At 49.9% G+C, this 14922-nt stretch overlaps 2 protein-coding genes across 2 annotated transcripts; one reads left to right on the top strand and one right to left on the bottom strand.

The window, feature by feature from the left end:
• The first annotated feature begins 1713 nt into the window (after window positions 1–1713).
• Window positions 1714–11453, top strand: UBXN11 (UBX domain protein 11). The gene is made up of 11 exons (XM_009882191.1): window positions 1714–1797; window positions 2557–2611; window positions 3661–3737; window positions 4233–4347; window positions 5773–5990; window positions 6335–6412; window positions 7861–7981; window positions 9145–9245; window positions 9482–9549; window positions 10301–10447; window positions 11288–11453. Exons 1-11 carry the CDS (start codon window positions 1714–1716, stop codon window positions 11451–11453), a joined length of 1230 nt encoding a protein of 409 aa, XP_009880493.1.
• A 2007-nt stretch (window positions 11454–13460) lies between these two features.
• Window positions 13461–14922, bottom strand: SH3BGRL3 (SH3 domain binding glutamate-rich protein like 3; the record flags this gene model as incomplete). The annotated part of the gene is made up of 3 exons (XM_009882226.1): window positions 13461–13983; window positions 14376–14543; window positions 14902–14922. Coding segments are annotated over 3 exons (255 nt in total), but the record flags the coding sequence as incomplete, so codon positions are not given.

Genomic DNA, 14922 nt, shown 5'->3' on the forward strand with positions numbered 1-14922 from the left:
CCTACATGCGCAGGCACCCCCCCGGGCGGTACCGGTTACCCCCGTTATTTTCAGCCCCTTTTTGCCAACAATCCCCCAAAAAGCTGATCGCTACCGGCCTTCTGGGGACCCACAGGGCTGCACATGATGGTGACAGGCTCTGCAACAACAACAGATCAAATAAAACCCCCCAAATTTCTTACCTGCTGCCTCCTGGCCGGCATCGGTCCCCAGCAGGTACCAGGGATGTTGGTCGGTCAGGTCTTGCACGGGTTTGTGTCGCATTTGCGCTTCCTCAGTTTCAAGCGGACAAGAGTTACTTTCTGCAGCTACAATGGCATCACAAGGCCGGCTCTTTCACCCGCTCCTGCCCCGAGGCAGTGGGAACCGCTGGGCCTCACTCACCCCGGATTCCGCTCCCCCCCGCCCCCCATGTTCTCAGGCAGCTCCCACAGGTTGCAGCTCAAGGATTTTATCTGTTACTACAAGTTGTGGGTGTATGAACACCCACTCTGCCCAGAAAGCAAGGATATATGGACTGGGAAGATGGGCTGATGAGAAAAATATACAGTTTGGGCTTTTTTGGACAGCCTTTTCAATTACATTTTAAAAAACTTGCCTATCAGTCAAATTCTCTCAAAGTTAATGAACCTATGCTTTATTTTTACATGTTATCCCCTTTTATTTTTACTAAAAGGGCAGAGCGGTTTAAGTTCATTGCCTCCACTGGTAAGACTTTTCTTACCATCCTACATGTTTTGCAATGATTATAGCTCTTTCTCTCCTACATATGTCCAAAATCAGATAAGTTAGAATAGGTTCCCACATCCTCACCGAGCCCTAGAGCACATTAGAGCCTCATCTGCTTTTTTTACAGTTCCATTTTAGGTCACATCCTTCCTACTAGATCTTAAAGCAAAAACTCCCTTTCCACTCCCAGTGAAGTCTGCTGCTTCTGTTAATCCCAGTGTTGTGCTTTTTGCTAAAACAGGTCAACATTACCACTTTCTCTCTCACTGTGCAGGGCAGGATGCTCTGTACTAGTGTCATGGTCTCTTTCTGCAAGCTCCATTTTGTGTTTGCTCTTCCCAGCTGCTGAGATTGTACCTTCCCTTGGGTCCTGGCTCATAAGGAGTGCCCACATACACTCATTAATTAGTCTGAGAGTGCTTGTGGGAGTGAATGGACTGGGCAACCCTGCTTTCTCCTGCCCTCTCTTTCCCCCAGCATAACCCCAGTATTTATTTACCTGCTTTTGGACAAGGCGTATCCAAAACGCTGACCTTTTTTCTTTCTTTCATGATCTTCATGCCTCTTCTGAGAAGATGACAGCCTGTCTCCTAGGACAAAGAATCCAGCGCAAGGCAGTCTCCCCTCCTGCTCAAGGGGGGCAACACTGAAAAAGAACATGCAGGGTAAAGTCCCTCAATGATTAGGGGATTCTGGGCCATCACAGTTTCTCAGTGGCAGTCTGGCAGACTCAATACCCCAGGTTGGGGCTCATTCCTGTGGTCCCCCTCTCGCATACGCAGTGTCCTGTCGGTCAGACAGCCATGTCCCTACCAGTCAGGAGCCAAGGGATTTCTACCCAGTACCCCCAAAATGTACCCTTGTCCTACCTGCCATAGCGGAACAGGAATTCTTGTGTGGAGTCCCCTATGGTGCAGATGAGCCTCCAATGCCATTTTAGAGAGGTAACATGTACTTGTGCTTTCAGGCGCAGCTTGCACTGACATGGACCTCGTGTCCTCCGTGATGCAAAACCTCACGCTCTTGGAACAAAAACTAAAGAAACAAGCACAAGAAATCCAACTGAAGGTAAAAATCCTGCCCCTTACTGAACCTGTTCTGTGCCCTGCTTTGACGGCTGAAGCCACAGTAGCATTACACCTGCTCAGACCTAGTTTGGGCTAAACCAAGTTAATCTGTAGCCTGCTCTGTTAATTACACAAACAAGAAAGCAACAGAGAAATTGTATCAGTTCTTGGGGTGGGAGAGTGGACAGTCCTTGCTGTGAGTTCTCCGAGACTCTCTGCACCCTTTCACTGATATCATTAGCAGTTTGGCTTCAGACCTTTCTTTTCTTCCTTTTGCTTTCTGAAACAACAGCTGCTCATACAGCAGAATCATCCTGGAGCAGACCTCTTCAGATTCCTGCAGCTTAGAATAAATACCCTTTCTTTTCTTTGAAGAGGTGGCTGCAGAGATGCTGGTTTCATTTCTAGATCAGCCACTTACTGCAGGTCAGAGCATGAGCTGTGCCTGAGCAGGAAGCACAGGGCCGCAAGTCCCCGTGGCTGCCTACAGCTCTTGTGCAGATGGAGGAAGGGGACATAGGTCAGCGTGTCCCTCTGCTATTCTTGGAGCTGTGTATTTATATCCCACCCCTCATTTGAGTCTAATTAAGGTATTTGTGAGGTGATGCAACCTTTCTGACCCTTATTTTGCCTGTCTCCAAGTGGGGTGAGAGTACATGCACCACTGACTCACCCAGCCAGGACTAATTATGCAAACTGTGCTGCAAGGTTCTGAAGGCCAAGGAACTAAACATGGTCATTATTTGTTCTGGTCCTGAAGGATAGGAGGATTGCTGAACTTGAAGAGAAGATGAAGACTCTTCAGAAAGGAGAAGGTAAAAATTGTTCTATCCTTGGCACCTTGATTCTACCTGTGGGAGAGCTACAGAGCTCCTGGTACTGCAACAGAGCAGGCTCGGAGACCTCTCTGAGCCACCCTTGCCTTAAAAGCCTGAGAGCCTCTTCAGTGAGCCGTATCAGTTACGCACACGTGGTACCGTCTGCCAGAGCAGATCTGCACTTTGTACTTGCATCTGTTAGGCGGGTTTTCTCATGCAGTACAAAATGTTATTTCCTGACCTATTTTCTATGGGTTACTAAGTTTCCACAAGCATAGACCAACCACACAGATACCTGAGGACGGTCAGAAAAAAAGAAAGGTAAATACTGCAGAGTTCGAACAGGGTGGAAAAACAGAGCCACTCACAGCTAAGCGAAACTAAAAATCTACTTGGAGTCTCGAACAGGATTACAGGTTCAGGCTCACTTGTCCTGTAAGGCAGCGTAACTCTAAATTGAACCCAGCTTTGAGGGAGTCACTGAAGAAGGTCTTTCCCCCCATTCAGTTTCTTGGAATCCAGCAGCTCTTCAGCTGAGCCCTAACATATTTCCTACAGTGGCTAAACTACCTTGTTAGCCCAAAGCTGTGATAAGTTCTCCATTTCCTGAGCAGAGCATAAGAACATGCCTGTCAAACCACAAACATATTGTTCTAGCCATTCAGCTGGATCCAGCTTTAGTGGATTTAGAGATGACTTGCTCATTTTTTTAGTAAGTCCCTTAAGACTGAGTAAGCCAAGCAATTCCCATTGTACAATTGCAAACAGCACTGCTCACATCAGCTTCCCACGGCAGTATCATTCATAAAACTTCACCAGTATCATTCACAACTATATTTTAGTCTATCGGCATCTTTATCAAACTGCTGCAGGTTGAATCGTCAGGTACCAGCACGCAGAGCTCATGTTCAGCTCTTGTGTTGTACAGGCTTGAGTTCACTCAACGGTACAGGCAGGTACTGCTGGGTCATCTGCACTGTGTGACACGGGTTATTTATCAGACTTCTTTAAGGCTGTACATAGAAAAAGCAAGTCTTCCCTTTCAGATGCTCCTGACCCATCCACAGCAGAGGAACTGGAAACTAGGTGCCTACAGCTGCAGACCCAGGTCTGGGAGATGGAGGTGAGACGCTTGCCCTAAGCCATCTGCACCTCTGGTTTGAGATCATCGCAGTCCCAGGCTGCTTGGTCTTTTTCAAGCTGCCACTTTGATCATCACAATTCTTCACCTCACCCCTCTGAAAAGAAAGAATAGGTTGGGTGTGAGTTACAGGGCAGTTAGTTTTTTTTCTAATACACAAACATTTGTGCCTCCTGCAAGCCTCTTCATTTTGATTTCTCGGACTGTAGAAATATTCTTTGCAGCTACTACAGTCTTGGGAGATTACTGTGTCGTTACATATACTTTCATTCTCCCTTTTGCCTGCTACTAGTAGAGCTGCTACTACTATCCTGCCAGTGAGTCTGTTGGTCTGCCAGGGCCAAAAAGCCCCAAGACAAACCTTCTCTTTCACCTCCCTTTCTGCTTCTCAAAGTCACAGCTGACCACTCTCAGGCTTCTGTGTCTAGTTTTCCGAAGCTCTGGTATACAGTGCTGATTTGCGCTTTGCTCTCACAGCGGTTTCTAAATGACTATGGTCTGATTTGGGTTGGAGAGAGACATGAACAGCTGGAAGATTTAGAATCGCTCAAGGATGAAGAAGAGCTGCCAGCAAGGAGCCTATGGAAGCCAGGTAAAGCACCAGCATTCGTTGCTGAAGCAGCTATCCTAGCTCCTGCTGCGTGCTTAGAGGATGTATAATACTCCCCCAGAGTAGATAAGCATCTAAGACCCAGAATTAGGGTCTTCAGAATTTGTGATCTTGTGCTGAGGTCTTCACACCCGTCCATCTCAGGGACGGAGCTTTAGAGCAATTTCACTGGCACTAAGCTAGGCAGAATGTTGGTATTTTATATACGTACATTTTGTAAACCCCATCTAGGGGAAGGGGAGAGAACCCGATGGCTCAGCCATTTGGAAGGATACCCTCGCAGTAGCTGCTTCCAGAAGAGTTCCCATACTCTAAACATTTGAAGCTTGATTGCTGTAATAACATTGACGTAAAATGAGGGGAAAATGGAATCAGATGCTTTGTGTATATAGTAGCTGTAGTAACTTACCCATATTGTCTGGCTCTACCAGAGAGTATTGTTTGCCTTTCCTCCCAACCACCACGTGAGTGGTTTAATTGAGACCTGATTGTGCTGTATGGGGTCCAAGCATATTTGGCAACGTCTTCTTAGGAAGCGGTAATAGAGTAAAAAAAAAAAAAAAGACTAATATTTGGGCTGTACAGCTAATGCTGCTTCCTAACCACCATGCAAATATTAGCTAACTAATCCTTCCCTCCCTTGGATAGGTAGAAGAGGAGGGAAGCAGTAGAAATAATTTACATTGTTTTCAGCTCACCCTTTTTAAGGGAGGTTTCCTTGCCCTCCTTTATCAAATCGTAAAAAAGCAGAACAGAAAATACCAAAGGCTTTACCTCTGCCTATACCTCTTCTTTCATTTCCTCTTCTGATTTCATCCTTCTGCCCCATCACACCTCTTCTACTGCTTCACCCTCCCACCCTTCTCAAGCACCCAGATAAACATCCTCAGCAGTGCCCCAGCAAGAGCGAGCAATCTGCTGGTGGCAAGCAGCAGGCAGCCAGCTGTGTTTGCACTGGCATTTCTTCAGCTAGTCTGCCCTGATCCATTTATCCTATCTAGTTAATCTGACTAGTTAAGTTCCTCACTCTGTGCATTTTACAGCACCACATTAAGGGACGACACAACACTTCTGAAATTACAAAGAGACGGAGCCGAGTGTGGTCCCTAAAGAGCTGGCTGCATCTGTAGCTGGCTCTGGCGCTGTATTAGCTTGTAGCAAGAGGGTTGTTTTCCTGCTGCCCTGCCCTTGTGGTTTTGCACACACCCATGTAAACCTGGCAGTGCTGCACCACAGCAGCCCTGTTGCACCACACTTTGCAAAAGTGCAAAAGGCAAAGCATGGAGAGGCACCACATACAGCCCCAAAGCATTAGGACTCATAGGCACCTCGAACACATCCACACAGAGGTGAAAGCTGCTTAGCTGGCATCCCCTTCCCCCTCTAACTCTGATCCCTCTGCTGCAGGTGAAGCAGTTGTTTCCAAACACCAGATTGATTTTGATTTAATCTTGGAAAACGTGAAGGATTTGAATGTGCTGGCTGGAGAAGGTGTTTCTCAAATCGAGCACACGCCTGGGGGTGCCCGGCTGAGACAGCCAGAACCCCTCCCTCTCACGCTGTATCAAAATGGGATTGTCATGTTCGACGGACCCTTTCGGCCCTACGAGGACCCATCCACACAGGTACGGAAAGGTCTGTAGAGGAATTGGACTTAGAGGCTCCCTGCTGTCATTCACTAAGCCTCAGGAAAGGGAATGTGTGGGAATAAAACTTGTGAGCTCATCCCAGTCCTAAAAAGGAGCAGTTACTGAGACCTCCAGCTTCTCTCCTGCGTTCCCCTGGTGCCTTTAAAGACTAGTCTGTCTTTGTGTAGTAATTTTTAGAGATGGAGATTCTGGGTCTGTTATGCAGACTTTTTTTTTTCATGCCAATAACAACACTTATAGGAGCAGCTCAGAATGAATATATCAGTCATGAAGCAAATAGAAAGTCTGAGGTACGACCGTGAGTTCTCATTTTGTTTCAGCAATGCCTGCAGGATATTATGGATGGCTATTTCCCTTCAGAGTTGCAGATGCGCTACCCAGATGGCATCCCTTTGCAGGTAAGCAGAGCAAAATCCTATTAATAATTTTTTTTGGAAGAAATTGCTCTCTTGGCTCTCAAGAAAATTGTTCAGATTTCTTTCACCAATCGGTTGGACGCTCCCAACAGCAAATTAAGTTTGAGGTTTCTGAACACAGCATACACGCAGCTTAATTCTGTGCATGTTTGTCTCGGGGAAAGGGTGGCTGGGAGCACACCTGCTAGAGCCGTTACAGGAAGTTAAGCGAGCATTTCGGCATCAGGACCGAATGGTTTCTCTGCCTTGGTGAATCTTGGCTTGGAACAAGACTTCTAAGAGCACAGCAGGCTTTGTAGAAGAGAAGTAGCACATGCAGCCTCTGAAGAGCTGCGTAACGAAAAGGAGAAAAAAAAAGTTCTCAAATAGTTCCCTCGGAAAAGCTTTTACAAAGAGATTGAACAAGTGTCTCTCAAGGAGGATGTTGGGAGAGCTTATTTTGCCACAATTTAAATGGATTTGGCCACCTGAGGTTCTTCTGGGCCCCACTTTTTGATTTCTCAGAACTGGCAAAAAGCCAAGGCCGCATTTTCAGGCAGAAAGAAGGCAGAGAGCCTCAGGGAACTCTAATCTAGGTCTTCAAGTGCATCCGAAATGTAAGCAGGCACAACCAGAGGGGGTGCGCCTACCCACTGCCACGAAGAAAGCAGGGCACAACTGCATGGGCGCGTATGAGGTCAGGACAGCCAGAGTGAGCTGGCAGTTGTGGTAGTTAGGGAGTCAGGTGGAAGAGGAAGGAACGTGCAGGGCTCTTGTGGCTGTGGTTCCCTATAATGTGTGCATAGCTGGCCACATATGGAAGCCACAGGACAGTACAGTAACCTGGGGTAAATACAGACACAGAGTGCATCCACGGCCATCCAGGTGGAAGAGGAACATAAGTGGAACCCAGACAGAAAGACCACTCCTGTTTATACAGCCTTCCCCACTGCTGGGGCCCTCAGGGTAGCACTCTGCCTTGGTCTGTTAGAGCCATCTGACAGTCCCCACTGCAGCTTCTTACTGCCAAATCCCTCTCCACCCCCAACCTGCTGCTTTCACATCACTTTCCACCTGGAGAGTGTTTTCAAGTGTGGAAGCAGACATGGAGGAAAGGTCAAGTCCAAGCACATTTTTTACAACTCGTGGAAAGGAGCAGCTGCCCAGTGCCTGTTGAGATGGATGAACAACTACCCTGCGGTCTGGGTGGGCCATCCAGGGGACTTGGTGGATCTGCCAAGATTTGCTTTGTTAGAGCCTATAGGAGCTGAAAATGCATTTCATTGAGTTTGGACAGCTGGAGCAGCTTCCACGGAAGCAGCTCTCTTGGTTTCATTTGGGGTTTACAACTCTTGGTTGTTGTTGCTGTGGTTTACTGTGCTCTGATGCAAGTGAGAACAAGCTTGTGCAACAGTCAGATTTGCTTATGGCAGTCGGCCTTAATTCAACAGGTCACTGACAGAAGGGATGTGGTATTTCGGGAGAGAGACCTTCCAGGGAGTTTTCCTGGCCATGGCCAAGTGGTTGGCCATTCAAAATCAAGTGAGGTGCAGGAAACCGCTGAGATCCCAGGTAAATTCTTAAGCCTGCCTAAAAAATGCCACTAACTCCCAAAGAGGAGAATCAAAACCTTACCGGGGCAGTCCAGCTGGTAAGAGGGGAACGTGTAGGGTCTCAGGGAAGAAAGCAGCACTTCTGGGTCCGAGCCCTGCGCTTGTAGCCCCAGTGTTGCTTCAGGAGCCGGCAGCCAGGCAGCACACGGTGTCCTCTCATCATTAAATCCTCCTAAAGAATGAAACATGACAAATAATAAAAGACCAGAAGATCAGTGGGTTTCCAAAAACATATGTGCCCTGTGCCTTTCTGAAAGGCCAAGCTCCTTTTAGCTTCCCCTTTATCAGCAAAGGATGCTGAGGGAACCTTGCAGATTGGGGGTGGGGTAGCTTGCAACCAACCTTCAGTTCTCCTACAAGCTCATTCCGTAAAGGTGGACATCTTCAAGCCAGACTGATCTTAACCGTACCGAATATGAGATGATTCCTCTTCAGACTTTCATAAGAGAATATGGGACATAAGGTGAGGCCACAGGTTCCTCATTTTGCTTCTAGACTCTAGCAGACTGTGTAAGAAATGTCATAATTGGATAATCAAATGCAGTCAGTCACATAGACAGAAACCAGTGGGTTTGTGCATGCACAACTAAATAACCCAAACAAATGTATTGCCCATCAGCAACATCTTGCTATTTATATAAAACTGTACTGCTTGCTCATTCATCTCAAGGCCATTCACAAACAGAAGCTGTGCTAAATATTTCCTTTATCCAAGTAGTTAAAAAAAAAAGAAAAATTGCCACAGAAAAAGGAATGGACACCTACCAATACACCCTCACAAGATGAAAAACTTTCCAAGCCTGTAAAAATTGTCATAGTCTGTTTTTCCTGTTCACAGCAGGGCTGATGAGGTTTCTACCTGTCGTGCAGCCCAGCTGTGTGCTGAAGAGGCTGCATAGTTGCTCACTGTTGATGTTGACAATCAAACATTTAGTGGGCCAGAAAGTGGGACAAGCTTCAATGGGGGAGATCAAGAGCCAGTCTCAGCCTAGCTAGGGAAGGTTAGAGCTCTCCCTGTCGGCTGTTATGCTCTCACGTTTCACCAAATCGGCCTATTCTGGGGAAAAAAAAACATTTGTCAAAAAGGTCTCACGTGGACACATCTCCTCTCTGCTCTGGCAGGTCCCAAACTCTCCTTGGAGCAGCTTCTCAACAAGTTTTCTAAGTCCTCAAAACACGGAGAAGTGATTGGTGTCCAAGGCTCAGCCGGAGCAGTGCAGCAGGTACGAGTGGACCCCTCAAACACCCATAGGATGAAGTGGGCAGCAATTCCCTGGGCTCAGCGCCCTGCACAGCACCGTACCCCCTCCTCGGGCCTCTCAGCTCTGCATAACCTCCTCTTCCCAGAGTGGCTCCACCAGAACACACGTGGCACTTTGGCACCCGCTCCTGGGTTTTCCTGGCACTGGTTGCTCTCTGCAGAGCAGGCAGCAGTGACACTCACCTGGTTTGGTTTCAGGGCTCTGGTGGGGTGCGGAGCAGCGAAGAGATCCTGGTGGAGACACCCAGACTGTCTGCCCTGGAGAGGTACCAGCACGGCCCCTTCATCCCTGCCCTGTCAGGCACTCTCTCATCTTCCTCCTATTTCATCACTGACGGTTTATTTCAGGGGTTTCAGTTGAGGAAGTAAATAGACTCACCCCTTTTATAGCTTAGAAATAATTACCAAAAAAAAGCCAAGTTTGATCTTTTGGGAAGACCACTGAACTGTTCATGGTAAACCTGCCATCATTTACGTCTCTAACAAAAGCTTCTGTTGTTCAAAATATTACTTACTTATTGCTGTGAAATACTTTTCCTGACAGCAAGCCAAGGCCTAAGAGTTTGAAACCATCTAAAAAGCTGTTTGTGATCATGTCAAACGGGAGAATTCCTCCAGGAAACTGATGCCCAAGTGGGAGGTCACACTAACAACACTTTTCCACTCATAGTCTTCTGGCAAGACAAGACCCAAATAGCTAATGAAAAAACCCCAAGCAGATTATTTTTAATCAAAAAACTAGGACGAAGTACTTACCAGACAACCCTGATCTAAAATGAAGAAGCTAAAAAAGGTCAGCAACCCTCTTTCCAAGGCACCTTTAAGCAGGGAAAGCAAAGCAGGAGTTTGGTCCATGGGCCAGTCTGCTCACCCGCAGTCAGACTGGGCATCTTTCATCTCAGGGACATTCCTAAACATGAAACTCCTCTCCCCCTGTTCGGACCACCCTGGCAGCTCACAGGCTCTGCCGCTGGCTGAGCCCTCACTCCTCAGCTGACGAGGTTTTTTAACCTCCAGGGCGAAGACGGCTGAAGAGGCCGAAGCTTCTGCCCCCGATGTCTGCACCCTCCGCATCAAATCTGAGAGTGGGGAGCAGATGTATATTGTAAAGATGCTGTTCACAGAGACCATAGGGGACCTGCGCCAGCACCTTGCCCATGCCAGGTAGGCCTGGGACTTCCTCCCCTCCTCGCTCCGTGGAGCCCCAGGGAAGGTTTCTCGGCTGCGGCTGAAGGCCCTGGAACTGTGCCTCAGACAGATCAGCCTGAGCTGAGCAGGCTGAGGGTTACAGTCCCAGCCCCAGGAGTTGCTGGGCACCCTTCTGCTGCTTTGGCTCCACCACCAGAGATGTCCTCTGGGCAGTGCTGCCAGGGTCACACTTCACTCAGAGCATTTAATCCCCACCTTTCCAAAAAAGCTGACTCAGCAGCAGAGATAAGCCTCTTTTGTCCTCTGAAAATTGTCATCTGACCCAGGTCCATCACTGCCTTTGCCTCCTTCCAGCTGCTCAGCAGCACTTCCCTATTACCAGCATTCCCAAGGCGCTGATGGAGCCTGGAAGCTGCGCTGCAGTTTCCAGCTTGGCTGATGGATCTGCTGCTGGACAAACACCACCCTTTCCTCAGCCAGCTCTATATCCCAACACACTCAATGCTGCTCAAGGGCGCTGGGGACGGTTCCAGATGGTTGAGGGGTCCCCTCTGCTCTCCCCTCTTCCCACTGCTGTTGAAGGCCACAGCTCTGGCCTCAGTCAGAGCCCACGATGAGCTCACTGCTGTTGGGATGCAAGAGCCTCGCTCCCCGCTGCAGCTGTGCAGCCTGGAATGGCCGCTCTGTGCCTGGCTGTTCGTAGTTTGGGCAGGAAGCCCTTTTTTCTGCTCAGCCTGTGCTTGTGAAACAGTCTCTCCCTCTGCTCTTACCTAACCGCAGCTGGATCAGCCAGAGCATCTCAGCAAAACCTTGGGGGATCCTCTATGTAGGAAAGATTGTGCTGTTCTTTCCTAGGGGTGGAGACTCCGACTCGTATGAGATCATCAGTACCTTTCCCCAGAGGGTGTATGCAGACAACTCCAGGAGCCTGCAGGAATGTGGCCTGATCCCCAATGCCTCCTTGCTGCTGCGGAGAAGAGACCCCTCCCAACAAGAGGGAACAGGGCTGCAAACAGCCTAACAGCAAAAGCTGCTCACCCCAAATTCTGCAAGAGGAAGGAGCTGCCTCGCACCATTAGCTGTGTTATAATCTCCCCTGGCTGGGAAAAGAGGAGAGGGTTGTCTTTCCAGATTTAGTTTCATTGCGCCGTTACCCGGGATGGAGAGAAGAGCTCAGAGGCAGCGGGTGCCAGGCCCAGTCCTGCTGCCTCACAGGTGGATCCTTTTCCCCAAGACAGGCGGGTTCCTAACACAGGGGCATCGCTGTCAGCTCAAACCCAAGGCCTGCTTTCTCACCTCTGCTGAAGGTTACACTGACTGATCCCTGCCCAGGGAAAACCGCCGGCTTTACACTGCTACCAGGCAGTTGCTTAGCTGGGCTTAGGGATTCTCTATAGCAGCAGGACAGACAAACAACCAGGGTCAATTTGCTTTTCACACACAGCTGCTCCCCAGAGATTTCAACTGCACTCAGACCATGAGAGAAACAGGCTCAGTTATACTGTCCCCGGTGAAGCTAAACCAAAAGGCCCTGAGCCATTGCAACGCTGGGACTGAGCCAGACCCATCTCAGCCAGGAGATCCTGCTACTGGGTTTCCTGTACGTGAACAACTCCTTTTCCCTTGGACAGCCCCCAGCTCCAGCAGGGCCCCGGCTCCCAGCCACGCAGAGCCCGCCTGCAACAGCCCTGAGCCGCCAGCCTCCCTCCCTCCCTCGGCAGCTGGATGCTGCAACAGGACACCATGTCATTGGAGAAGAGGATAATCCCTTCGCTGCTTCTCTGCTGAAGCCGGAGTAAAGCATCCTCCTCCCTCTCCTGTGGGCTGGGGCTGTGCGTTGCAGGCCCCTTTTCCCAGCACATTCTTCCTGTTTCAACTGTGACAAGCTCCCACTTGACTCCCAGCTGACGACACTCCCACTTGTGCGAGGCAGCGCCTTCTGGCAGGTTCCCTTTTAGCAGAGACCCAGCCCTCATTATAGGCTCCCAATAAAACCATTTATTTAAGTTGCAATTTCCGCTTCCGTTAAGATTTCAAAGGCACAGTTGCTGTGGAAGGGAGCAGGACACCCAGAACACTTCCCAGAGCCCTCTGACCAGAGCTGGACCCTGCACAACTCAAATACAGGCAGCGCCACTCGTGCAAACCAGCTGCTTCCACAGGTTCCCTGTGCCCAGTGACTCAATCCCCACTGCTTTAAGTTAGCTTCCTCCTTTTTCCACCTGTAGCAGGTATAGTAGTGTACAGGGGACCCTCCTACAGGGCAGCGTTTTCCACTGCCCCCCTATATCCTGGTCTATAACCGACCAGGTAAGACTTTGTGCCAGGGGTTTGTTTTTTCAACTCCTATGTCTGGGCTGAAACTCTCCCTCCCCGAGGCTGCCATTCTTACCCCACAGAGAGGAATGGTACCTGTCACTACCACACTGTAGGATATTCAGACAAGTCCTGTGAGCCTTTGATTAGCGGCAGCAATCTAAGATCTTTGTGTCAGGCTGCAGCAGCGAGTACAACTGACTCAGTTTCTCTAAGCTGGAAATGACTCAGAATCATTACGCAGGGTGATGCTTAACCTGTAGTCAAAATAAAACCAAATTTAAAAGAAATGCACAAGCACTGACGTGAAAGGTACAGTAACATTTAATAGCATCTCGGAAGACAACACTGGTTATAAACTTGCTTTTTGGCAGGAAAACAAAATGCACTTGGTCCGGGTTGCAAAAAAGCCAACTCAAAGAGGAAAGATAAGACAGCTGGAGCATCAGCTGTTCTGGAGCAGCCCTGAGCCATTAACGCTCGCGAGGGAGCCCTGGCACCGCATCATGGCAGAGGGCAGACGGAGCAGCACAGGTCACTTCTAGGCCCATCCATCCCCCCGGGCAGCCTGCTGAGTGACACCAGCCTTCGCCCCCGGCCTTCTCCGTGGTGGGTGGTCAGACCCCAGCTTTGTGCAGTATTTTTGCATTAAATTAGAACAAACAAAAAAAAAAAAATCAACTTAGTTGCCATAATCTCTGAAGTTGAGATAAAAAAAAGAGAAAGAGGAAGTGAGGCAGCAGGATTTACAATTTTAACAGCAACTGGGAGAAGTGGGAAGTAACACGCAACCCTAAGCCCTTCCCTCCTGAAGCAGAAACTCTCCCTGCAGAGGAGAGGGCTGACGGACAGCTGCACTTCACACAGCCCCAGAGGCTTTGCTGTTTACAGAGGCACTGGAAGCTGCGGTGTGAGCCAGGCCCAGCTTTGTTCAAAGGCCATGCGCAGCGAGCGTCAGACTTTCTTTGGATCCCTCTGAAATGATTATCAGGGTTAGGCAGGAGGGAATTGTAGGCAGCTGCAATGAGTAGTTTTGGTCATGGGTTTCCCTATGCTGGGATACAGGTCACGGTGCCAGGACAGCGCTGACAACCTGGAAGTAAAGGTGGTCGGAGATGAGGGTGCTCAGGAATGCAGGTAGAGTCCAGGACGGCAGGGGAGCCTGGGGCTCAGGCCAGCTTCAGGAACTCCTGCAGGGTGTTTTGCTCCACTGCTTCCACAAAGAGCTCGTAATCCTGCAGGGAAAAGCCACGCGGTCACTCACCAGGCAAGAGTGAGAGGTACGCTCCCACCAGTTAGGCAGCACGGGGTCCCCTGAGCACGCAGCACAAACTGGTTCACAGCACAGGTGACAGTCACAGAGAGGATGACAGGGCAAAGCGGGGACAGCCCCGCACAGCACAGCCCCTACCCACTGTCAGCCAGACTCCCCCTGCCGGGGTCCCATTTTTCACAAGCCAGTGCACTCCAAATGCCCGTTAACCCTGACAGCACCTTGTCTACGCACCTCAGAAGTGCCTTCTGAAAGGCATCTTGACAGCATTTGTAGCAAAAACAAGGGGACAGGATTATTGCCCACCACCCAGCCTCCACGGTACTTATTCCCAGTGCAGAGCATGAGCCTTACCCCGCAGTAGTGATCTCCGTTGACAATCTGGGGTGGGATGGCTTTGGGGTTGCCTGCCTTCGCCCTCATCTCCTCCCGGAGAGCGTTGTCCTGGGAGATATCCACCAGCTCGTACTTGATGTTTTTCCCATCGAGGATTCTGGTTACTTCACTCTGTTGGGATTTGATCTGGAACCCGGGCGGGAAAGGCAGGTTATGGGGAGCCGGAGAGGAGCCCAAAGGGCGGGCACGCATGCTAGCCACACTCAGCACAGCGCTCACGGAGCAACGGGCCACGCTCCAGACCCCACCTGGCCACGGGGCTCGGTCCTGTGGAGGCGGGGGGGGACACGGAGGACGACACCCAGCACGGTGGGATGGATTCGGGGGAAGAAGGGGATGGTGCAGCGTTAGCAGGGAAGGGGACACCTGGGATGGGGTAGGGGGGGGGGGCTTCGCAGCTCCACGGTGGAGAGCCGCCCACCCCAAGGAAGAGGGGGTTGCCCAGCCCTGCCCTGCCCCGCCGGACCTCCCACCGGCCGCTCACCTCCCGGGCTCCGGTCACCGA

Source organism: Charadrius vociferus, unplaced genomic scaffold, assembly GCF_000708025.1.
Source record: "Charadrius vociferus isolate BGI_N301 unplaced genomic scaffold, ASM70802v2 scaffold613, whole genome shotgun sequence".
NCBI lineage: Eukaryota > Metazoa > Chordata > Aves > Charadriiformes > Charadriidae > Charadrius > Charadrius vociferus.